This window comes from Podarcis tiliguerta (genome assembly GCF_965153285.1).
Source record: "Podarcis tiliguerta genome assembly, chromosome: 3".
In the NCBI taxonomy this organism is placed as follows: domain Eukaryota; kingdom Metazoa; phylum Chordata; class Lepidosauria; order Squamata; family Lacertidae; genus Podarcis; species Podarcis tiliguerta.
Window position 1 is genome coordinate 115,116,299 of NC_139536.1, and position 25,731 is coordinate 115,142,029.

A 25,731-nucleotide genomic window follows, 5' to 3' on the forward strand; every position below is an offset into this window, starting at 1 on the left:
AAGCAGGACAAGGCACTTGTGGTGGGTACACACTCCTGCTAACTGTTATGATGTTTGCTGTCAATTTCATTTATTTATGCAACTGCTGTGGAAGAGCCCCAGGCGGAGAAGCAGCCATGAAAGATTTCAGAGTCCTGGTGTGGGGTCATGAAAGGGAAAGAAAGGGAACGACGTCGGGGGGGGGGGGAGTCCACTGGTTATGAGAAAGGAACTGACACAGGAAATGGTCACATATGGCACAGATTTATTGTGTCCGGGACTTCCCATTCAAATCCCATTATATCCACAGCTCAGAGCAGCGCTTGGCACAGCCCACATTTGTTTTTAGATCTGGCATCCAATGAAATCAGAGCTTCATTCTGAAAAAGAAAAGAGGAAAGGAAAAATGTGATGTGTTTATCGTGCCAAGGCTTGGTATTGTGTTTGAAAAGAATGCTGTTTTGCTTTCTCTTGTATAGGGTCAATAGTCAGAAAGGACCGGGGGCAGCTGTGTGTTTGCATGTAGAAATAGGCCTGTGGGCTCGTACGTTCAGCTAACACAGAAACAACCTGAGAGGAAATAGCCCCTTAAAAGCATATAGTGCAGAAAAGATAAAGACTGCTGTTTTCACTTCAAGAGGAGGAGAGCTGTGTTATTTGCTGTGAAATCGGCAAGGACCAGTTGTGTTGAGGCAAGTGTTTTCAATAGGGCTGCAGGTTTAACAAAATGATTGTGATATTATGTAAATGCTTTAATTTGTGAAACACAGAGAGCAAATACTTGCGGTATAGGTTTATTCAAACTACGTGGTGTACAGATTCAGCTCATATCTCTGCCTTCCAGTAAATTGTGCCACATTCATCCCACATATTCTGCTGAGCTTGCTATGTTCTCCCATAGACCCATATTTGTGGCACCCTCTCTCAGACCCCACCCATTATTCCTCTTGTCACGTCACGCCTCTAGGTTCCCTGGCTGACATTTTAATGCTGGTCCACAGAGCACATGTGGATGGCTGCAGGGCTGGAAGTAATAGACTAGAACACCATAAGAAAATCTCCAGGCAGCTTTCTTGGTCTCCCACATACACAAATGCCACTGATATCATCGTAGAGAGGATCCCTTTTATTTATCCCTCCTATCTTTTTGTGTGTGAATACAATACCCTGATCTTCCTTTATTTATTTTAGGGTAGACATTCAATCAGTGGCGTAGCGTGGGGGGTGCAGGGGGGGCCGGCCGCACTGGGCGCAACATCTGGGCGTTAGGGTTAGGGGGCGCAAATCCACGGGTTAGGGGCGCAAATCCACGGGTTAGGGGGTGCAAATTACTTGCCTTGTCCCGGGTGCTGACAACCCACGCTACGCCACTGCATTCAACAGGTATTGATAACTACAGCGCTTTATTATAAGCCATCCTATCCCTCCCCCCCCCGACCTTTCCAGATGAGTTGCAACATTTATCACCCAGATACAGTGGTACCTCTAGTTACGAACTTAATTCGTTTTGGAGGTCCGTTCTTAACCTGAAACCGTTCTTAACCTGAGGTACCACTTTAGCTAATGGGGCCTCCCGCTGCCGCCGCACCACCAGCGTGCGATTTCTGTTCTCATCCTGAGGTAAAGTTCTTAACCCAAGGTACTACTTCCAGGTTAGCGGAGTCTGTAACCCGAAGTGTTTGTAACCTGAGGTACCTACCTTTAAATCCCTTTCCATTGCCCTCTGCTGCTGGATGTCTTTTGATAGCCAACAGCTTTCATTCCAAATACAGACATATCTCTCCTTCTGTAACAGATTCTTACTAGTTATTTGTGGCAATTGGTTTTGTGTTTCTAGGGGGCCTATAAGAACGGTACGTAAAACAAAAAAATAAGACTCAGGTCCTACAATCTTTATAAGACAACACACACCAGGGAAGGAAAGCGGCAGGGAAAGGTAGATACAGTCATACCTTGGTTCTTGAACTCCTTGTGACTTGAATGCTTTGGCTCCCAAACGCCACAAACCCAGAAGTGATTGTTCCGGTTTGCAAATGTTTTTTGGAAGCTGAACGTCTGACGCAGCTTCCGATTGAGTGCAGGAAGTTCCTGCAGCCAGTTGGAAGCCGCGCCTTGGTTTCTGAATGTTTCGGAAGTCGAACGGACTTCTAGAATGGATTCTGTTTGAGAACAAAGGTACGACTGTATGTGGGATCACTTAAATGCCAGTGCAAATGCAAGTTTCCCTCCTCCTATTTGCATGTACCGTCAGAAGGAGCCCAGCAATTGCCAGGTGGTGAGATGTTCCATCAGCAGAAGACAATGAGGGAGAAAAGGTGCAGTTGGGAAATGGAGGGTATAATGTTGGTTCCAAATTGGGGGGTATAAAGCTGGGCAGGGGCTGTAGCTCAGTGGTAGAGCATCTGCTCTGCGTGCAGAAGGCTCCAGGTTCAATCCCTGGCATTTCCTGGTACAGATGGGAAAGATCTGTGCCCCAAACCCTGGAGGGCCAATTCTAGTCCGTTTAGAGAGGACTGAGTGAAATGGACCAATGGTCTGACCCAATATAATTCTGCTTCCTAAGTTTATTATACACACGTCACTTGCAGGCTAAGCAAAGCAATTGCTACTGTTGAAATACAACCAGCCAGAAAGCAAAAGGAAGTGGAAAGAAAATTCCAAGAGTGGAGACTTGCTCCTGTGCATAATAAAAATTCATCCCATAATCCAGAGGTTTTCAACCTTTTTGAGTCCATGGCTCCCTTGACCAACTAGATCCTTTCTTCTTCTTTTTTAATAATATTTATTAAATGTTTAATAGTTACAAAAAGAAAAAGAATAAAAAAGAAAAGAAGAAACAATAAAAAATTTAACAGACAATACATCAAAAATAAAAAGAAAAAACAATGCTACAGAACAACAAGAGAAAACTAAAACATTTAAAAACACATCCAAATTTCATTTCTTTATCTTTCATATGCTTGTTTCCTCGACTTCCTCACACCTCCCTTTTTGTATTCTAGTTCAAATTAGCTGGTTCAGCAAATCCTTTCCCTCTTTCTCAATTTTTGTTCTATAATTTATCCTAACACAGTTTAACTTTAAATTTTCCACTTTAACGCATTAACAATTAATTTTTGTATAATTCTTAATAACACTTCTGCTAAAACCATGTAACTTCATTCCAATATTCTTCTAACATTCATTAATTTTGCAATATTTCTGTAAATATACTTTAGATTTTTCCCAATCTTCTTCCATCGACTCTTCTCCCTGGTCTCGGATTCTGCCAGTCATTTCCGCCATTTCCATATAGTCCATCAGCTTCATCTGCCATTCTTCCCGGGTGGGTAGCTCTTGTGTCTTCCAATACTTTGCGATGAGTATTCTTGCTGCTGTTGTGGCGTACATAAAAAAAGTTCTATCCTTCTTTCACAGCAATTGGCTGACCATGCCCAGGAGAAAGGCCTCTGGTTTCTTCAGGAAGGAATATTTAAATACCTTTTTCATTTCATTATATATCATTTCCCAGAAGCTCTTAATCCTTGGGCACGTCCGCCAAAGGTGAAAGAAGGTACCCTCCGTCTCTTTACATTTCCAACATTTGTTATCGAGCAAAGACCAACTACATCCTTTCTGCAGCACCCCATGGGACTCAGGAGCCCAGTTGGGTCACCCCTTGCCTGCAGAGCTGGCAGCCGCTCACCCTTTTTCAAACACCCTCCCTTGTGGAATGTTCCCTCAGCCTCCCCTCCCCTCTCCTTGGGAGTCCTCTGGGCAGCAGCTGCTGCTGCCCCTGGTCTCCCACCCCAAAGAGAGGTGCCTCCTAACCCTGCCCCACAGAGGGAAGAGGATACCCCCCAGCCTTGGTGGCCCAATGGAGACTGCCCAGTGGTGAACTTGAGGCAGCACCAGGCACTCAGCTCCCAGGCAGGCCTTGCACACAGCAAGCACAAGAAAGGCCAGGACAGTGCCTCCCTGCCTGCATGCCCAGCCTCCCACTAGTCTGTCCATTCCCAACAGCAAGGGCTGGTGGACTGGCTGGCTGGGCTCCCTTGTCCCAGTGGCGTAGCGTGGGTTGTCAGCACCCGGGGCAAGGCAAGTAATTTGCGCCCCCTAACCCGGGGCAAGGCAAGTAGTTTGCGCCCCCCCCCCACTGCACTGTCCCTCCCCCAGATAGTCCCTCGCTCTCTCTCCGCACCGTACCGCACGCCTGGCACCCTCCCCTCCACAGTGGGTGGCGACCCGGGGCAAGGCAAGTAATTTGCGCCCCCCCCGCTGCACTGTCCCTCCCCCAGATAGTCCCTCGCTCTCTCTCCGCACCGTACCGTACGCCTGGCACCCTCCCCTCCACAGTGGGCAGCGACCCGGTGGCTCGGATCGGATTCGCACAGCCAGCACTGCAGTGAGAGAGAGTGAGTGAGCCAGGTAGGGGCAGAGAGCTGCGAGTGCGAGCGCGCCCCCCCAGATGTTGCGCCCGGTGCGGCCGGCCCACCCTGCACCCCCCATGCTACGCCACTGCCTTGTCCGCTTGCTTTCTTACTCTGAGGCCATCCCCTGGCCAGCCCCAGAGGCACCGTTCACCTGGGGAGCTTGTAGCCAGGGCTGCTGCAACAAACAGCTGTGCCAGCCTTTGGGAGGCATAGACACAAGAGGGCACCTGAGGAGATAGGGAAGGAAAGAGGGACAGAGGCCAACATTGCCTGTCGCACCCCTGACCATCATTCAAGGCACCTCAGGGTGCCACAGCGCACTGGTTGAAAACCACTACCGTAATTGCTACATTCACCCCATGTTAACAAACAAGCCACAAATAGTGAGAGCTTTTCTTTCTCTCAGCAAATAAGAGGTTTCTGCCAAAACTGAGTACTCCTTCCCATCTCTGCCTTCTTGGCCTTTTGGAGGGTCTCTAGTCCCACTTTTCGGACTAGGAGGAATGTGTGTTTCTGGACACGGATCCTTCACCTCAGGCTCCTCATGCACATTGGTTTGCATGCAGATTTAGTCTGGGTGTTTTGACAAAAACAACTTGGATTTGCATCCGTATACGCCCATTTATCTGCTTTATGAAAATTTAGAAGTAATTGCTATCATTTGAACAGACTTTAAATTCATTGTGGTGAGGAAGGTTGTGACTAGGTAGTCAACTGAGATACTGAAATACTGAGGTCTGAATTAAATATTGCATGCAAACCCATCTCACATCATTCCAGTGGCCACCCACTCACTTCAATCAGCTTCAGGAGGGACAGGCAGGAGGGTTTGCCAAGGCTGAATCTTTCCACTTTGAAATTCCAAAAATGAGGAGTGCTAAAAAATTGTAACATGACTTGGGAATTCAAGAGGTATTTTGGTTAAATTACTATAATTAGTTTTGCTTGTAGGTAGCATGTGTGTAAAACTGCATAGAAATAATTAAAAATGATTGTCAAGTTGTTGTTGTTAAGCATTACCTGACATTTTCAGAAGGTAAAATTAAAAGTTCTTTGGTTTTCTGAAAGCAGTTTACAGTATGTCCTTCTTCAACAAACGTACACTTACCAAGCTAAATGTTGTCCAGTCACAAAAACAATAGAGGATTTGAATTCCTCACACCCGAAACTATATTTTTAAGATCGATTACTAAAGAAATGTGCAAAAATTAAGTTTCACCCCCTAAAATGACATGACCCAGTTGCAGGGGTGGGGAGTCTTAACCTTTCTCCTTCAAGATGCTTCTTTACTCCATATATATATATATATATATATATATCACACAGCATTTGCTTCTTCTCTCACACAAGCTCATACAGCAAGTTCTCACAAGGTAGTTTATGAGATGGCGGGAAACTTAACATGTAAGTTCTCTCAGTTGTCCACTGAACTATTTGTCTTCCTTACTTCTGGGGGAGTATGGTTTATGGAGTATAGTTTGCCCAGGGCCACTAGGCTACAGTGAGTAAATAGTGTGCCATTAATTATGTCCCCACTTTTAGCTTTTAACATGGTAGCTGCATTTATATTAGCATTAGAAATAAGTGACTAGCAAACCTAGGCAGATGGAAACAAACACTGCTTGGCATTTATTTTATTTTGATAAAATACATATTAGAGAAACTTGATGACACCTCTTTGTTTTAGTCAAATGCTCCCGAATTTTTCCTTACAAGTATGCAATGTGAAATCTATCATAAACTGGGGAAGAAATTAGTAGAAAGAAATGGTGATGCTAACCTAAAGGGGGAAATCATTAATGTTGATGTATTTCATTCAATTTTAAATGTAGAACATTTGAGGGCATTGGTGAGGGAGCTGGGTAAAAAACCGAAAGTCTCCGTGCCTTTAAGTAAAACATCCATTCTTTTTTAAAAAAAAACCCACTTAAAAAAACCTTCCCTTTTGGTCCATTTTCTAAATAAAGGATACGAATTGTGTGGGGTGTTTTTTTTCTTCAGCAAAGAGGACCCCAACGGCATATTTTTCTTTTCAAATGTGAAATGAGGTGGAAAATCCTCATTTCACGACAGGAAGGACAAATATTGACACAAAGTTAATATTTGTCAGAAGCCCTGCAAGCAACCTGAGTGTTTGGAAAGAAGTAAATTAAATAAAATAACAAATTTGGTGTGGAGCTCTTTTTTAGAATTTGTGTGGGGGGAAAAGAGAAAAATTAATGTGAAAAGGATTGTACGAAAAGAGAGCACACACAAACTTCCACTTTGCTGCCCTTGAATACCCAATAGGCTACTGTGTAACACATCCATGTGCACATCTGATGCCATTGATCGCACCATACATGGTGCTCAGTGTCGCGTGTTGAAGCATAAACACAACAGCCCCTCCCCCATTCTTTTTTTTTTTAAAAAAAAATCTCTTCCGCATATAATTAGTTTTATCTCATGCACTCGCCATCTTCTTGGCTTTTCTGACTTTTTGTGCCACACCTGCACACCCCAATCTGCGGACCCCAATTCTCTCCTCCCCTCACTTTTGCACACGAAATATATAACCCGCTTAACTTAATTTTAGCCATTTAGAAGGAAGGCTTCTGGAATTTATCACTGTTATTGTTCATCTCGAATGTAAATAGCACATGTCACCTCAATACTCAGTGGTCAATCAGTATTTATTAAGCCCTGTCCACTCTGGCCTTTTTCTCCAAGGAGAGCCGCAGGGCAGATTAGACGCTGCCCCTGACACGGTGTGTCACTTATCTATTTGTGTTGATTATGAGAGTCAGCTGTGAGCAGACCTCTCCCCCCCTCCCCCCCAGCCCCGCTTACAAGCACCCCTGCTTGGATTTTCATGAGGAAATAATCAGATTAGGCCTTCAGCGGCGAGTTCATACGGAGTTCTCTTTTCTCCAACGTGCTGCTAACTGAATAAACGTGTTTTGTGGTAAATTGTAAATGACATTATGATTACCAAGGCCAGCGTGGGTTTCATTTTAAAAGTGATCGAAATGGCTGGCTGCAGAAATTGTGACTGGCAGAAAAGGTGATTCTGAAAGGAGGGAGGGCGGAGGAAGAGGAAGGGACCAACCAGGACTCTAGCAACCTCTTTGCAGAAGAGGGAGCTTACACAAATGCAAATCCTAGCAAATGGCAGAATAGGAGCAGGACCTCTTCAGCGAGAGGGATGATCAGTGGGAGGGGAATGGTTGACTCAGCTGTTTGCAAGGCATCAAATGAGGAAGGCTGCAGCAGTTCTGTAGCTAGTGAATCACTGAATCTTAGAGCTGGAAGGGATCCTGAGGGTCATCTAGTCCAACCCCCTGCAATGCAGGAATCTCAACTAAAGCATCCACGACACATGGCCAGCAGCCCCTGCTTGAAAACCTCCATGGAAGGAGAGCCCACAACCTCCTGGGGGAGTAGGTTCCACTGTCAAACAGCTATTATTACCGTCAGAAAGCTGTTCCCGGCGTTTAGTCTGAATCTCCTTTCTTGTAACTTGAAGCCATTGGTTCCGATCCTACCCTCCAGAGCAGGAGAAAACAAGCTTGTTCCCTCTTCCATGTGATAGCCCTTGAGATATTTGATGATGGCTATCATATCTCCTCTAAGTCTCCTCTTTTCCAGGCTAAACACACTCAAACCCTCTCAACCATTCGTCATAAACCTTGGTTTCCAGACCCTCAATCATACTGATCGCCCTCTTCTGCACACGTTCCAGATTGCCAATATCATTCTTAAATTGTTGTGTCCAGAACTAGACACAGTGATTTGCAAGTCCAGAAAGGCCCCGAGATTTTCAGCTTTCTCTCCTTGGTCCTACCCTAATTATCCTATGTTCATACCTGTGCTCTCTGTTGCGTGTATGTGCAGGCGCACACCCACACAAACACACACACCCTCATGGCCAATGTTCTGGGGGCTACAATTCAGTGGTTGGTACTAAAATAATAAGAATCACAAATGGATGCAAAATATGAAGAACTCAGTTAAACACCGGAAAACTGAGAAACTGAGACATTGGCATATTCTTCCACACAGTGGAAAGGTTAGGCCAATCTGCATGTGCCCCCAGACCACCCTACTGGTAGAAAAACTACCCCTATTAGAACTTAATCCATTTTTAAAAAGAGTTTTAACTCCTCCTTACCACCTCTACCATATAATGCTTTTTCTGGAAAATGTAGTTTGTTGGTACCTCTAGTTACGAACTTCATTCGTTCCGGAGGTCCGTCCTTAACCTGAAACTGTTCTTAACCTGAGGTACCACTTTAGCTAATGGGGCCTCCTGCTGCCGCGCGATTTCTGTTCTCATACTGAAGCAAAGTTCTTAACCCGAGGTACTATTTCTGGGTTAGCGGAGTCTGTAACCTGAAGCATCTGTAACCCAAGGTACCACTGTACTGAGAACATCAGATATGCAATCGGTTGTAGGCCATTGTTCATCCTTAAAGGAATTATCACAAATTTGATTCTTTTTATGGCACCTTTTAAATATTTGGGGACTGCTATAATAACCTCTTCCTTCAGTGAATTTCTTTTCTGGAATAAGATAGCTCAGTTTTGTCCTCCAGATGAAATCTACTGAAAAACCATCTCTTTTTTGTTGCTCCAGTCAGAACCTTCAGTGATCTAATGATTCACTGATACATCTGTAGAACCTAGATGGCATCAGCTTTCTGCATTAGTGCCAACTCAGTCAGCAATCTTATGTCTAAACACATTAATGAAATGCAATTATGCATTTTATTACTTTGATATGAATAAAGGATTCAATCTAAAAAGTGCATTTTCTTTTTTGAAAACAGCATCCAGTTTTACTCTTTAATTTTCCTTGTCATTTGGAGTAGGCACATATTTTCCCCGCCCTTGCATCTGGTCTCCCAATCACACTTTCGATGAAAGCTAATAATGTAGCTGTACAATTGTTTACCTCTTCAGAGACTGTGTAAAGAGAAATGTCTGTCACATATTACAAGTCTTGCGACAAAATTACAAGTGTTGGCAAGTCTGTGTTGATGATGTATTATTTATTTAACAGGCATTTACAGAGAAGACAGAAAGTGCATCTACAAACCGTCATCAAATGTGTATTTCTGTAGAGAAACATACTATGCAGTGGTGATTTTAGAAAGTACAGAAACAGATGCCAGTAACTGGAAGCCCTCTCCACCTGTGCTGGTGACTGACACCTTCATTGATACCTTCAGCGAAGCCACTTCACAGGGATCCTGCTGTGCCACAGAGCATTCATCAACATTTTACTCAATATTCCCATCGAGCAAGCTCTCAAATATTTGTTTTAATGGTCCAGTGCCTTGGTCACTAAGACTCTACTTAAATAGTGGTCACAACGCTACAAGGATTCTCTTAGCTATCTTTTACGATCAGCCACGAAGCTTCCGTGTTTTTGTTAAAGGGAACTATATGCCACCAGTTTTGTCGTTTCCCAGACCTTCGTTGGCAAATGCTGTGTCGGGAACCAATTACTTCAGTTTTCATGAGAATCTTCTGTATGTTGCCATTCATTGGGATGAACCTATTGAAATACACACATATAATTCTCTTCATGTTGCTTTCACTATAGCAGAGGCTGAGACAGCGGTGATTCAAAGACTGGCTATTTTTTTACAGATTGGGTGGGACCAAGTCAGAACAGCCCTCAACGCATCTGGAAGTGAGAGCACCTTAAATACCATAGCAGACAATGCTACAAAGAGAAAACACCAGTGCCCCCCTATGAAGTCATGTGTGTTCATTCACCATAGAGCTAGCCAACAGAAAACCCAAACAGGTTCAGCAGTTTTGGGGGGCTTGCTGCCACCCCATTCATCCACTGGTTTGAGAGTGCTGATCCTTGAAATAAGTGAGCCATTACACTTCCGAAGGTACAAGCTTGCCTCCTCATTTTCAGGTGACAGATTGACAAGTTTGGCCAATACTCTTATCAATGCCCAACAGACTGGTGAACTTCAGCATGCCCTCAAAATACCAGTTGATACCCTAGTGGTGATGGTTTCAGTTCCAGCAGAGGGAAGTTCTAGGTAAGTGGACTTTGCGTCAAATAGTAATGCTGTAAATCCTAATGTAAAAGGCACTTTTCATTGCCTGTCAATGTCGTCAGTGGTGAGGGATGATCTGAAGGGCAGCAGGTGGGGGGAGCCTCGCAAGAGTGGCTGACACAGAAGCACTTAGACCAAAGGCTTACTCTCCTGTATCCTTCATTCACTGAAGCAAGTGGTACAACAACCATCACTTTCAAATTATGGCCAAGATTAGTTTGAGTCAATGAGCCCAAACCACTCGTCCGACTCTGGCTATGTTATTTGAACAGCTCTATGGAGGCACTTTTTGTTTATAAAAGCAAATAATAATGATAATAATAATAATAATAATAATAATAATAATAATAATAATAATAATAATAATAATAATTTATTATTTGTACCCCGCCCATCTGGCTGGGTTTCCCCAGCCACTCTGGGCGGCTTCCAACAAAGATGAAAAATACACTAAAATGTCACATATTGAAAACTTCCCTGAACAGGGCTGCCTTCAGATGTCTTCTGAATGTCAGGTAGTTGTTTATCGCTTTGACATCTGATGGGAAGGCGTTCCGCAGGGCGGGCACCACTACCGAGAAGGCCCTCTGCCTGGTTCCCTGTAACTTGGCCTCTTGCAGTGAGGGAACCGCCAGAAGGCCCTCGGAGCTGGACCTCAGCGTCCGGGCAGAACAATGGGGGTGGAGACACTCCTTCAGATATACTGGACCGAGGCCGTTTAGGGCTTTAAAGGTCAGCACCAACACTATATATACAGCTTATCAAACTGTGTGTACAAAAATTATAGCTACAATGGAAACAAAATTGCAAATCACCAGCAAATTGTAACACACACACACACACACACACACACACACATTAATTGTATAAGTATAAACTAGGTGGCATAGAAAAGTTTTCAGCAAATGTGTAAAAAGTAAAACTGAAGATGCTTGCTGAATCTTTTTATGAAGAACTTTTCGCAAGACTAGACTAATTACCCTGAAGGTTTGATTTTGTGTTGACATCAGATAAACCTCACTAATTGGGGGGACAACTAAAGACACTCCTACAGATGATCTCAGTGATTGAACTGGGATCACGTTCAAACACATGAATGAGAAATGGGGCCACACTGAGAAGTCCTGCCCCCGATGTCACATGTGCTATGTTGGGGACATGACTGGGGGACCTTGCATGAGTAAAGTATTTGCAAAGGGCTTACATGCTTCGCTCTCACCATGGCTGCCACTCCCAATTATTTTCCTTTTAATAAGGAAAAGGGATTTGAGAAATATGGCCCTGTCAGAAATGAGAGAGTTTACACAAGCCTTCCTGTACAGTAAACTGCTGCTACCTGACTCAGGCCCATTTCTGACTTCACATTTGTCCAGCTGAAGCGCAATTCTCACCTTTTCATAGACAAGGCACAAAGAGACTGTCAGGATCAATGATAGTTAAGTAAGCTGCTTACTTAAAAATGGTTGATTACTTGGAATTTTACCTTGTGGTTGGACATATCTCGGGCATTGTGCAAATAAATACATCAGATTCTGACTTAGGTCACAATCCTGTGTATACCTTCCTGAAAGTAAGTCCCCTTCAACACAGTAGGGATTTACTTCTCAGCAAACATGCAGAGGATTATGTTGCTGGTTTATTATTGCCACTAAACAATGCATCATCTTGTTACACTTTTGGCTGTCCATAGCTAATTTGGGTTAAATTACTTCATACCAGTGCACAAGAATTAAAGGGTTTGATTCCCACATTACTGATTCCCCCATGGTATGCCAATACCCTGAAGCTGTGCTCTGCTTTTAATATCTACTGTCCATAGCAAACCTATCTAAAAGGCCTTTATAACTCAACACTGTCACTTTATGCCCAAGAGCAATGGAAATCCACTTATCTCACTAGGGTGAGACCTGTAAATACAAGACCCACAGAATGAAAATTAACATATTTCTCCCACTGTGACGACTGCCACAGCAGCATCAATGCAAGCAATAATTCCGAGCTAGCTATCTGATTCTATAGCAGCTGCTGGACTGACCAAGTCGGAAGATGGGCACAAAAGGAAGAGTCAGGAACGTGCAGGAGGCGTGGCAGCAGACCCTGAGAAATGTAGTGGGAGCTGTGCAGGCAGCTCAAATTGTTCCTGAGGGTGTGTGTGTTGTCTTTCCCCTCTTGCCATGCACTGGACTACTAAAAACAACCTAAACTATTGAATCATATCAGAGATGAAGGGGCAGCATATCAGGGATTAAAGGCAAGCACATCATACATTCAAACAACCCTGATAAACAAAACACAGAGAAAACTGTGTACACTTATTTTTGCTGACATTCTGCCTTCTACATGGCTGTTGTGAAGGCATAGAAAGAGGTATAAAATAGTGCATGCATCATAGGCATCAAATTTTGGTTCCTTTAATCAAATTATCTATCTTTGTTCTGTGAAGGGACATGGTTTTCTGCAACACCCCAACAATTAATTCAACTCCAAGGCTTCAACCAATATTAATATGGCCTAATTATTGCGTGTTTTAGGTCCCTAAATTCTAGTAGAAAACAAAACAAGCAAACAAAAACCATTGCTCCTGCTTTCCAATGTTCTGCCCTGGAAAACAAACATACCTAATCAAAGGCAACTCAGTTGAAGAAAAATGTAGTGCCATGTTTAGCGATGAGTTTCACCGGGAATTCTAGCAGTCTCTCTCTCTCTCTCTCTCTCTCTCTCTCACACACACACACACACGTAATAGAGCTGATTCCCACCTTTCCACAACAAACAAGAAACATTGCCAGCATCAGCAATGGTAAGCACACGCTTGAGGTAGACAATTCTGTCTACCTAGGTCACACCATAACCAGCAATTTCTCCATCAATGCTGAGCTGGGCAAGTGTATTGGCAAGGCAGCTGTAAATGGCTCACGTCTCTAAAAGGTATGGGAGAACGTGATGCTAACGGCCACTACCAAGATGAAGGTCTACCAAGCTTGTGTGTTGAGCACACTGCTTTATGCAAATGAGTCACTGGCAACTTACGCCTGCCAGGAGTGACACCTCAATGCCTTCCATATGCACTGTGTCAGGGAGATTTTGGGCATCATGTGGGAGGACAAAACCATCTCCTGGAAAATATTCAAAATTCAGGCATGGCCAGGAGGTGTTGTGTTATGAGAACTTTGCAGGCATTTGTAAGACTGTTTCAGTGCACTGAAAATCCATTTCAAAAGTCACTATGTATTAACATCAACATAAATTAACCCTATGAAAAGTGGGGTTTTTTCTTTGTTCACTACAACGAGTATCTGAGCTGACAGAAAATAACTACCTGGTAGAGAAGAATTAGGCCCCAGAGTGTGGAAGTTTTTCCACCCCATTTTTGCCATTGCCCACTGTTTCAATATAGTTTACAAACAAACAAACACCATAGCTCATCTGCAGGAAGCACAGCGGGTGAGGGGTTAAACGACTTTAGCTGTTGGGCAGGTTGGATGTTTTTTATACTTTCCTTTTAGCTGGAGGACCTTGTGCCCACAGGCCATAGTCACATTATCAGCTAGAAATTGGATAACGACAGCACAGTGACAAATCCAGGTTGCTTGCAATAAGGTGTTAATCCCTTCGCTTTAATATCGAAGCAGCTTGTAATGATGTTTGGACATCACTCCAGTTTACTGACGACCCCACTGGGGTTTGCAATAGAACCGTACAAACCACCTAACAAGGTGTCAGGTGACTTCCGTCGCCAAAGCAACGGACATTGCAATCTAATCTTGCCTCCATCCCTTCCAGCTCCCAATAAGGCCCAGGTTATAGAAGTGGCCCATCGATGCTTGGGAACTGGAATCAATTAACGTTAATTCGTGCAATGCTATGATGTATTGTGATCACTTTCATTTCAGAGAAGGGGGAAGGAATTGCTATAATTCACCTAAAATGAGGTTGTCTATGGTGCTGAGGTATTAATTGGGTGTCCATATTAAATGGGAAAGGAGCACAGCAGTGAAGGGAAAGTGGATGAGTGACTCTCTTGGCTGCTATTGACCTATCAGAAGAAGACAGTGCCCTTTTCCTTTGCTTTTATCTATTACAGTTTTCCCTATTGCGTGTCAAGTTGATGTATTATAAAAAATTCATTTGGTGACCTTTCACCCCCTTTGCAGATTAAACAATTTCACCGGGATGGCATCATTAAGAGGGCTTTGCATTTAATGATGATTTCTCTAAAAGGCCACGGAGATTCGATTTTAAGCTAACAGATTTATTGCACTATTATAACATATCGTAAAAAACTCTACCACCTACGGTCTAGTTTTAGGATAGAAGCTGTTAAGAGTTTATATGGAGCTTAAAGTGGTATTACCTTGGGATATGCTGAAACAGCCCGTCCGCTGGGTCTGTCATGCAACACAATGCTGTTTACTTTTCACACGGTACTATTCCCCAGGTGCTAAACCTAAGAAGAGAATTAGAGGACTGCCTAGTTTCAGTCCTTAACCATTCACAGTTCAGGTAAGGAAAGGGTCGAATATTTATGGTTATAATTAATAATGTAAGCCTTGGTTTCATTAATCTGCACAATATATAGTGTGGTTCAAACGTGGTGCTTGGGGGCTGTAGAAAGGACCTGCTGGTTGCTATTGGCAACCATAGGGCACCCACTGAAATGTCAGAAAACTCTTGGGAGTCAGAGGTAGGGAAAGATTTTTACTAGGGGAGCTGAGCCATTTGTGTCACAGTATAGAAGCTCAGTAGCCTAGGGAAGATTTCTAAGCAAACAATGCAGATGTTGTTACCCACTAGACCTGCTGGGGCTTCTAAGAAGTCACAGGTCTTGGCCAATGGCAGGGCCTGGCTTTCTCACCCACTCCCTTTGCAAAGGTACTTCTAAGCATGGCTGTTTCACAAAGGGTTTAACACCTGCAGTACAGTAACTAAACTGAGTGGTGTCTTACTTTGCTGCAATTGCTCCTCTGCTGGGAGAAAAGTGCTCTTTTCACCTGTTCTGGTATTCTCCTCCTTTGCAAAGAAACAGTTGGCACTTCAAACACTGCATAACAGGTATCCTTTGTATCAACAGTACAAAGTATAATCACCAAAAGCCCTTTCCCCCCAGCAGCCTGTTCTCACAGTAACCAAACAAACGCACACACAGCATTTTTAAAGCTAAAGAAAAACAGGAATGCAAAACCTCAGTACTTCTCTCAAACCTAGACACACACAGAGACCCTACAGTGCTCAAAATTGCGGTGCACACAAAAACCACCCACGATGTCTTCTCCCAGTCCTCCTCCGCTATTCATAAAACTAACTGCAAATGATTAAGCTCCTTTGTATTTTACCAACAGATCTGTACAGGTTTCGTCCCTTACACACATCCTATTCTGGCACAAGGGTCTGCTCTCCTGTGGATCTCAGTATGTTCAGCCGGTCTGCGTTTGCGATCCCCTGTTGCGTAACCTCTTTATAGTTTCCCCACAGGGCCTGCTCTTCCTAGGTGTTGTGAACTTCCCCATTTCTCCTTAAGGGAACTGACAAGCTAACCTGCTTACCTCCTGATATTGCTCAGCAGGAAAGCAGCAAGCCTGCATGTTCTTTTACCAGTGCTACAGGGAGGAATCTTTAGGTTCCCATGAACCAAAACGCTGGGCAGAATGGCAATACATTCTGCCTTTGAAGGGAGCATTTTCTTTCCCCTTTGGCGCAACCAGTTATTTTAGACATTGACAATGTCCTGCAGGAAAGCAAGTTCTTTCCGCTATTTAGCAAGCAAGGTTTAACTTGGGAACAAAATGTGTAGAAAAAGCATAAAAAGGTAAAGGACCCCTGACAGTTAAGTCCAGTTGCGGACAACTCCGGGGTTGCAATGCTCATCTCACTTTACTGGCCAAGGGAGCCGATGTTTGTCCACAGACAGTTTTTCTGGGTCATGTGGCCAGTGTGACTAAGCCACTTCTGGCGAACCAGAGCAGTGCACGGAAACGCCATTTACCTTTCCGCCGGAGCAGTACCTATTTATCTACTTGCACTTTGACATGCTTTCGAACTGCTAGGTTGGCAGGAGCAGGGACTGAGAAACAGGAGCTCACCCTGTTGTGGGGATTCGAACCGCCGACCTTCCGATTGGCAAGCCCGAGGCTCAGTGGTTTAGACCACAGCGCCACCCAGGTCCCTAGAAAAAGCATACACACACACATATACACAGTGAAACAGTCTCCCTCACGAGGTGGTCCCATTGGGGTTTTTTTTAAGCAGAGGTTGGATGGCCATCTGTCATGGACACTTTAGTTAAGATTTCTGCATTAAAGACGGTTGGACTAGATGGTCCCTTCCAGCTCTATGATTCTATGATTCTGTTATGTTATGACATGGAAAAAGTAACAAAATTCTTAACAACAGCCTTCTTGTGGCACCTTAGAGTTAAACTAACAGATTTATTATGGTACAAAGTTTTGCAGCCTGATGCCCATTTAGTGGATGCATGAAGTCTGAGCTGTGCTAGGTTTGTGAATTCACCTCTGAGGAAGCAACCATACCCGTCTCAAATATATTTTTGACTGCCTCAAAACCCAAAGCAAAGTTAGCAGGCTTTGAGGCTTTGGAGCCACTTTGAAAACTTAGGAGGGTTTCTAGAAATTGTTTTCTTGTTTGGGATATTTAGTCCAATTTTAGAACTTCCTCCAACCTTTTCATAAATGGAAAACAAAAAAAAGCAGAGAGGCAGAGGAGTGGAGTTCTATGATTGACACTTCCAATCAGGGATGGCTCTCCAAGAGAAAAACCAGTCAGTCTAGGCTTTAATAAGCTCTGTCCACAAGACTTGTTCTTTCTGGTGGGAGCAGCAGGCCTGGAAACTGTGAGCTTGTAACCTTTACTGAGGTCTGGCAGAACACATACTGTACATGTTGATCCTACCAGTTATGCCCAGTGAGGTTATTCTTTTACATTTATTGCTAGCACTGATAGGAATAGTATATCGTGATGTTATTGTTTAATCATTTAGCCATGTCCGATTCTTCATGACTCCATGGACCAGAGCATGCCAGGCACTCCTGTCTTCCACTGCCTCCCGCAGCTTGGTCAAACTCATGCTGGTAGCTTCAAGAACACTGTCCCACCATCTCGTCCTCTGTCGTCCCCTTCTCCTTGTGCCCTCCATCTTTCCCAACATCCTGGTCTTTTCCTAGGTAAAGTATATAAGCCTAGTGAAAATATTCCCACTAATTTTCTACAATCCACTTCTCAGTCCCTGTGCGTTATTTAAGATTAGCAGTATTAGAAAGCAACATAGACTATTAGCTTTGAAATCAGCCACTTTTCCTTTTCCTTCCTAGCATAGTTTGCAAAGGCAAAAGCTTTGCAAAGCCCAGAGTGCCTTTAGAATTCAGAGAAACCTGATAAAGAAATTGAGTTAAACCAAAGTGAAAAGGCTCTCAATAAATGCATTGTTTGTACAACACCTTAAAGCAAACACCAGGAGATAAAAATAAATGGTTTTTATACTTTCATTTTGAGGCAATATCAAACCCCAAGTCATCACCTTGTAGCAGTGGTTTAGAAGCATATATACGGTAATAAGCATAATGACACAAAGCATCGAGAAGGAAGTCAGGCTGCATGGGCTCAGAATGAAGTTCCTTCTCCCATGCATTCAAATAATCCCAGGTGCTTGAATTCAATTTTTACTCTTGGAAGTAAAAGTTTAAGGAGGAGCCTACCTGCACAGAGAATTTGAAAAGTAAAGGACCATAGTGTAGTTAAAGATACAGTGCACATATTTGCAGGCACCAGCTTTGAATTATTCCCTGTGCTATAGAGCAGAGAGCACAGAGGATTTACTGTACTAACCTGTTAGGATTAGGGAAACTGATAAAGGTAAAGGGACCCCTGACCATTAGGTCCAGTCATGACAGACTATGGGGTTGCGGCGCTCATCTCGCTTTATTGGCCGAGGGAGCTGGCGTTTGTCCACATACAACTTCCGGGTCATGTGGCCAGCATGACTAAGCCGCTTCTGGCGAACCAGAGCAGCGCACGGAAACACCGTTTACCTTCCCGCCGGAGCGGTACCTATTTATCTACTTGCATTTTGAGGTGCTTTCGAACTGCTAGGTTGGCAGGAGCAGGGACCGAGCAATGGGAGCTCAACCCGTTGCGGGGATTCGAACCGCCAACCTTCTGATCGGCAAGTCCTAGGCTCTGTGGTTTAACCCACAGTGCCACCTGTGTCCCAGGGAAACTGGTAGATTCCAGAAAACTAGCCATATGGGTAGAAATTCTCTCACCAATGTGCCCAGTGATGGTTCCAGATGTATTCTGAATGAATAGCCAGTAATGGTGGTTTCTTTTCCTCTTAACATTTTTCCATGTTCAAGAAATGGAAGCAGCCAGACTCCAGGAAGTTGCCTGTATGTCAGGCCTTATAACATCTCTGTCCGGATCCAGCCCGCTAATGGGGTGATGGAAAGCCCCCTTCCCAGGCAACCACAGCTCATCTTCCTGGATAAGCAGGTATGGAATTATAAGAAGGCGCATTTGGGACTGTGGGATAAGGGTGCATCCTGTATGCAGGACTGCTAGATTGAAATGTCCAATGTAAAACATAATCCTAATACCCCATCCTTTCATTTTATAGGTGAATGTGAAAATGTAGTCTTTTAAATATTGGTTGCTGAAAGAGAAATATCAGAAATGGCAGCCCTTTTCACATAAATAAAAACACACATAAATAATGGTGCACAAGATTGCAACTTGCATTTTAGTGTCTTTGAAGTTTAATGCATTGTATCACAGAATTTGATGTCCATTGAGCAAAGAAAATATCCATGAATCCACAGACTTTAATTCATGCACCAATCCTTCTGAAATTTTGCAGTGACAAACATGTAATACATGCTATTTTCATTTTAAAAAACCAAAACACCACCATTTTCCTAAATTGCAGGGAGGTAAGCAAGATCCTTTTTAGATTTTCCTTTCCCTATAATCAACTTTAAATATGTGCTGCAGAAAAAAACCCTGTCTATCTTTCTGAAATTTATTAGATTAATTACTTAAAGGCACTTCTATAATGTATACTGTTTTCATATACATTTCTGACAAGTGTGTGTGTGGGGGGGGAGAAGCAAATCTTTTAAAAATCTCCATTAAACTGTAAAGGCCATGCTTACAGAAAACGTCCTATTCCTTGGAAACATTCTAGTGCAAGTGGTAAAGGAGTTATAGACTTCTTTGCTTTCAGTAATAGTGAATGGGGAGACACACAACTTTTGTTTTCCTGAAGCAAAGTTTCAATGACATGTATTTTTGCGTTTTTGTATTGTAAGCCTCTCTGTGATTTTTGGATGAAGGGTGGTATAGAAATAATGATGATGATGATGATGATGATAATTTTTTTCTGAATTGCTGCATTGGGATCTGAACTGTATTCGGTGAGCAGCCCTTTTCAGGAACTAGAGATGGACAGTGGGACATCTTAATCAGGAAAAGGGGTAGATTTGAACTGCCCTTATCTTCACTTCCTCTCCAATTGCTGATTTCTGAGATCCCTCCCTCCCCCCTTTGTATATTTCAATAGCGGTAGGCTCTGTTGATGGGCATAGCCAGGTTTTTTGTTAGGGGAGCAGGGCTTTTGTTAGGGGGCAGAACCAACGTGATTGGCCAGTTAGTTAAGTATTTCTATTATTTTACTTGATCAGGGCGGGGGCAGCTGCCACCTGCCCCCCCCCCCCCTTGGCTATGCCCATGGCTCTCTTCAATGCCAGTGGCACTTCCATTGCTTATGTGAAAGGAAGTCACATAAAAGCATCACCCTGACATCCTCCTAGAACAGGTGTGGGGAACCTCTGGCCGCCAGATGTTGCTGGGCTAGAAGTCCAAACAGCCCCAGCAAGTAAGGGCAATGGCCAGGGCTGATGGGAGCTGGATTTCAGCAACATCTGGAGAGCCCAGCATTCCCCACACCTGCCATAGAACAGTGGAAGCAATAGCTTTTTCCCTGCCTGAAGCAACAGGCAGGATGAAGGATGGAGCAAGACAGATGACTCTTCAAGGGACCTGAGCCCATTTCAGAGTCTGCTTGAATGAGACATCACTCAGACCAGTTCTTCCTATTTTTACAGGAAGGGGGAGATCATTAATCAGATATTACATGGCTAGCTGGTGAAGATGAACAGCATAAATGGGTCCTTTTAATACAATTGCTCTTTTATGGATCAGCTGTGGCAGACAAGAGAAGAAGAAACACAACTGAGGTTGAAACCTTCCTGAACCAACTCCTCAATGAACCATCAGTGTGGTTTTCCAATATTTAGAGCATTTTTGTGGTCACTACTTGACCGCAACATGTTTTAACTAATTTTAATATTGCGTTTTTAAATTCTTACAACCTGCCCTGGGTAAGAAAGAAATTGTAAGAATCATTGTAAGAAATCATTGTCAACATCATCATCCCTCCCATTAGGAAAAACAGTGGTGACTAACAACAACACACTATGTTTCTTTTTATTTCCGTAGGGTCGAAGAGTGGCCACAGTAGGCTTCCCCTCCAAACCGTGGGTTGTGACAGCCTTTCTGAAAGACAGTCCAGAGGCTGTGCTGAAAGGTTTGGACCTATTCCTAAGCACCTCTGAGGTTCCATTATAGGCAGCGTGGGGCCATGCTGCTCACAAATACAGTGGTACCTCAGGTTACATATGCTTCAGGTTACATACGCTTCAGGTTACAGACTCCACTAACCCAGAAATATTGCTTCAGGTTAAGAACTTTGCTTCAGGATGAGAACAGAAATCGTGCTCCGGGGGCGCAGCAGCAGCAGGAGGCTCCATTAGCTAAAGTGGTGCTTCAGGTTAAGAACAGTTTCAGGTTAAGTATGGACCTCTGGAACGAATTAAGTACTTAACCCAAGGTACCACTGTATGTAAAGAATGTTAAAAGGAGTGTATTTTAGGCAGTGCTATTTTTCTATGTGAACTTCTCCCTCATTCTCTTAGAATGGTAATGGCACCCACCTGAGAGGTGCCGGAACTGAGTTCTGGTGAGTTCTGGCTGAATTTTTTTTTGGGGGGGGGGATTTCACATGAGCACCAGCAGAACACCTGATCCAAGCAACATCCTTATACACAAAAATATAGTTAACTGTGAAAGAATGGCTTTATAGTTCTGGGCTTCTTATGTATATGCTTGTGTACATTACGGAAATGTGTATCTTGCATGTATGTCTTGCTGCGTATGGCAAAAAGATACCTGTCTCTCTGGTCCGTTCATGTGGGGATTGTAGGGTTAACTAACTATGCCCCAAGGCATTGTCACCATGTATGTGCAGGATGGCACATCCCTTTTCTGAAGGTGGGGAAAAGAAAAGCTCCAAACTTTCTTGAATCTGTAACCTGAGGAGAGGAACACATGATTGACAAGGGAGATCTATAAATATAGATACGGCAGACAGGGCTGGTCCTGCTAAGAGCCTGGTGAGTTAGGGATTGTTTATCCAGTTTTGATTTGTTTTTGCTCCAAAGGGTACATTTTGGGTTTCAGTCCTTTTGAGCATCACATTTCCATCTCTGTAACATTTGCATGTCTTTCTTATCTTAGGAAACTAAATTCGTGTTAGATAAACCCTGCTGGTCTCAGCTTTATCAAAACATGCTGAGGCCTAGAGCTTTAAACTTAAGGAGGCTTCAGAGAGACCCCAGGGAACTCTGGGGAGGCTGTTTGATAAGGGGCAGCCTGGTAAATAACTGATCTCTTATCTGGTGGCAGCAGATACCGCAACTGGAGGGAGAGAGGGTGCTAGAGAGAGGCATGCGCTATTGTGGCCGCATCCTCTTCACCAGGCGTACAGGTCCCAGGTGTTTCAGATGTGGCCTTCACAAGCTCCCTCCTCCCTCCATAGAATCCTCTCCTTATGCACCTGGACTGCTGAGTCTCGTGTGAGAAGAGGCAAGGCAGAAATGAACAACTGGGATGCATCACAACAGAACTCTGCCCATGCCTCTGTTGCTTGCTATGGATATTTTGGAGGAGCCCGTTGCCTCACATGGCAGAACATCAGAGGGTAACCTTTCAACCATTGCTCAAGTTACTTGCTGACTGTGGTGGTCTTCGTTTTAGTTTTACTCAGGGTACATTGGCTCCCAGTACGTTTCCGAGCACAATTCAAAGTGTTGGTGCTGACCTTTAAAGCCCTAAACGGCCTCGGTCCAGTATATCTGAAGGAGCGTCTCCACCCCCATCGTTCTACCCGGACACTGAGGTCCAGCTCCGAGGGCCTTCTGGCGGTTCCCTCACTGCAAGAGGCCAAGTTACAGGGAACCAGGCAGAGGGCCTTCTCGGTAGTGGTGCCTGCCCTGTGGAACGCCCTCCCATCAGATGTCAAAGCGATAAACAACTACCTGACATTCAGAAGACATCTGAAGGCAGCCCTGTTCAGGGAAGTTTTTAATATGTGACATTTTGGTGTATTTTTCATCTTTGTTGGAAGCCGCCCAGAGTGGCTGGGGAAACCCAGCCAGATGGGCGGGGTACAAATAATAAATTATTATTATTATTATTATTATTATTATTATTATTATTATTATCGCCGGAATTGATGAATATAATTAAGGTCCATTAATTTCAATGGGTCTGCTCTGAGTAACACTTAGTTGACTGTCACCCCAAGGATTTATTTGTTCTGGCTACACAAGTTACATTTGAAGTTCCAAAATCAGAAAGGGCAAAATATTTCTAAACTTCCCTAACAGATTCAGGTCTCTGAAGTCAGCGCCATCTCAGAGATAATTTTCACATTCAGAATAGCACGTGATATTGTTTTTCTGGATCCCTACAGTTTTAGAAACAAATGGAAAATTGCATGATCAAATGTTTCTCCATGTCAGAAATTTTCTGCCTTTGAAGCTAGCAGGCCTAGGAGAAGGACCTATGTGCAAGGTGTTTTTTTTTTAAAAAAAAAACTCATGGCAGAGCCTTCAGACACCTGCATTCTGATGTGATGTAGTCCTACGAATGATGTGCAACATGCTTTTCTGAATACTAGCTGAGGTCAGACACCAGTTGATTTTTGGTAAGCCACTGTCCCTCAACCTCTGTTCCCCTTTGATAAAATTTGGCCATAAAGTGCCTATGTCAGATCAGTTAGTTACAAGGACAAAGAAGATTCAAACTTGTAAAACACTTTGTACTGCAAATGTATTGTATTGCTCCATTATACATGAGCTTGTTTTGGAGGTCTATGTGACCTCCTTATCCATAATAACCTGGGATTTGAAGCAAGCGGTATACAAATATATTATTCCAGAGAATGATAAATAGTGCATTTTTAATTTTAAAATTTTAAAAAGAATTAAGTGGACTTCAGAATTATTCCCATGTAAGAGTAGGTGCATGTGAATCACCACCCAAAGAAATTAACAGGCTTTCGAAAGCAAATGCATTTGGATGACACAGCAGTGATTTCTGTGACTTGCATCTAACAGGACAGAAACGGAGAGGTTGCTTAATTAGGACTATCCTAGGATTGTGGAGCCTTTGTACAAATAATGCGCTGAAGAATCTGAGGCATTTCTGCTTCTCAGGGTCCAAGGCTCTAAGGCAGAGAGGGGCACCACCTGTGCCCACTGAACTATTGAAAACAGGGGAGCAAACAAACTATCAGTTGTGATGTGAGAGGCTTCCCACCGTGTGCCAATTTGAAGTCACAGCTGAGCTTTGCATGTATGAACCCTGATCATGCTAAATATATCTTTCCAGGGGTTGTAGCATAGCTCACGCAGGTAGGCACGGTTGGCTGAGAACAGAGCAAAGGAATTCACTGTGCAAATGTCTTTCAATTATGGACTTAATGACCCTCGTGGCCCCCTTGCAGTCTTTTAAGCGATGAACGTAATGGACTCATTGCTGTGGCTGACATTAACCTGGGCAGTCGCTCTGCTGGTTTAAATTGGCATAGCTCCAAGGAAGCCAATGAGGTAATTCTGATTTACATGCTCACTGATGACATCACTAGCAATGCTTGTTCCACAGAGTGGGCATTTGTCTACTGTTAGATAATGGTAACCACCTGGCCCGTTTTGCCCAGGACAGCTGCCTTATTTGGGGATCTAATAATTTGCCAATGGCTTTGAAAACAACCAAAACAAATGGAAAGGAAGAGTTTATATGTGATCTTCTGAGCTGCTTTGCTTTACCCTTCATTGTAAAAGTTCAGCTGTTGAAATATATCTTTGTGAGTTATGAAACAACCTTATTTTTCTCTCTGACCCAAAATTAATTAAGCCATGAAAGGAGAAATATAAAGAAAGAAAGAAGCAAACTAATAGAAGATGGAAGAAGGCTCAAATAAAGGACAGTCACTGAAGAGAAAAAGGCATTATGCATTCTTTAAAAGAAACATACATCAAATTAATAGTCAATAAACTCCAAGAACGACAGACGTGTTCTCTGCAGATGTTCGCTGCGTAATCATTTGCTGTGTTTATTCCTTTGACAAACGTGATCATTGTGATCATTGTTAGCAGCATTTAAGGAGAATGTGTCTGCCACACGTATTCAGACTGCTTGGTTTGACAGCAGCCAAACTGCCTCTCACAAAGCAGTTTAGCTCCAAATTAGCTCGCTCCAGCGTTAAATACCAGCTTGCTTTGGAGGTCTTTGTGACGAGCACCATATATATCCATAATATTCTGGTATTTGAAGCATATGTGCCAGAAAGCTGAGAGACTCTCCTTTCAAGAATACAGTATGTTACTCCAGGGTTCATCATAGACTTGAAATGGCAGCTATAAAACCTTCCAGTGTTGCAGCCTGGAAATCTAGCAATACAGTAAACTGAGAACGTTACCAGTAGTCAAGGCACTTAGATGCTCTGTCAAAAAGTTCCATGAAAGAGGCTTAATACAGGTGCCTAGCTGGCAAGCAGGGAAATCCTAGAGTTGCAGAGTTAAAAGGGACTACGATTCAGCACTTTCTGCAATAACAACAAAAATGTCTCAAGGTAACTTGCAAACCCATAAAAACATAAAGCTTACAAACATTTAAAAACGATGCATCAGGAAAGTCAGTAAAAGAGAAATTATCTAAAAGTGCTTATCAAACAGTATTATAAAAAGGATAAATCCTACCCCACCCAACTTAAAATGTACACCACAGAGAGGCCAGGAATCATAGTATAGGATGGTCCAAGTTAGCTGTCAAAGGCCTGGAACAGGAATGCCTTAGCCTGGCATCTAAAAGCTGACAATGAGGATCTCAGGTGGAGATCATTCCACAAATAGGGAGCAGCCACTGAA

General features: G+C 43.4%; 1 protein-coding gene across 2 annotated transcripts in view; it reads left to right on the forward strand.

The window, feature by feature from the left end:
• The window catches only part of PKHD1 (PKHD1 ciliary IPT domain containing fibrocystin/polyductin), a 240,228-nt gene that overhangs the window by 202,336 nt on the left and 12,161 nt on the right, over positions 1-25,731 (forward strand). For both annotated transcript variants that reach the window (XM_083435262.1, XM_083435263.1), the window contains 3 exons: positions 9,433-10,435; positions 18,820-18,955; positions 20,960-21,047. In XM_083435262.1, the coding sequence (XP_083291388.1) occupies positions 9,433-10,435; positions 18,820-18,955; positions 20,960-21,047 (1,227 nt within the window). The remainder of the gene's footprint in view (positions 1-9,432; positions 10,436-18,819; positions 18,956-20,959; positions 21,048-25,731) is intronic.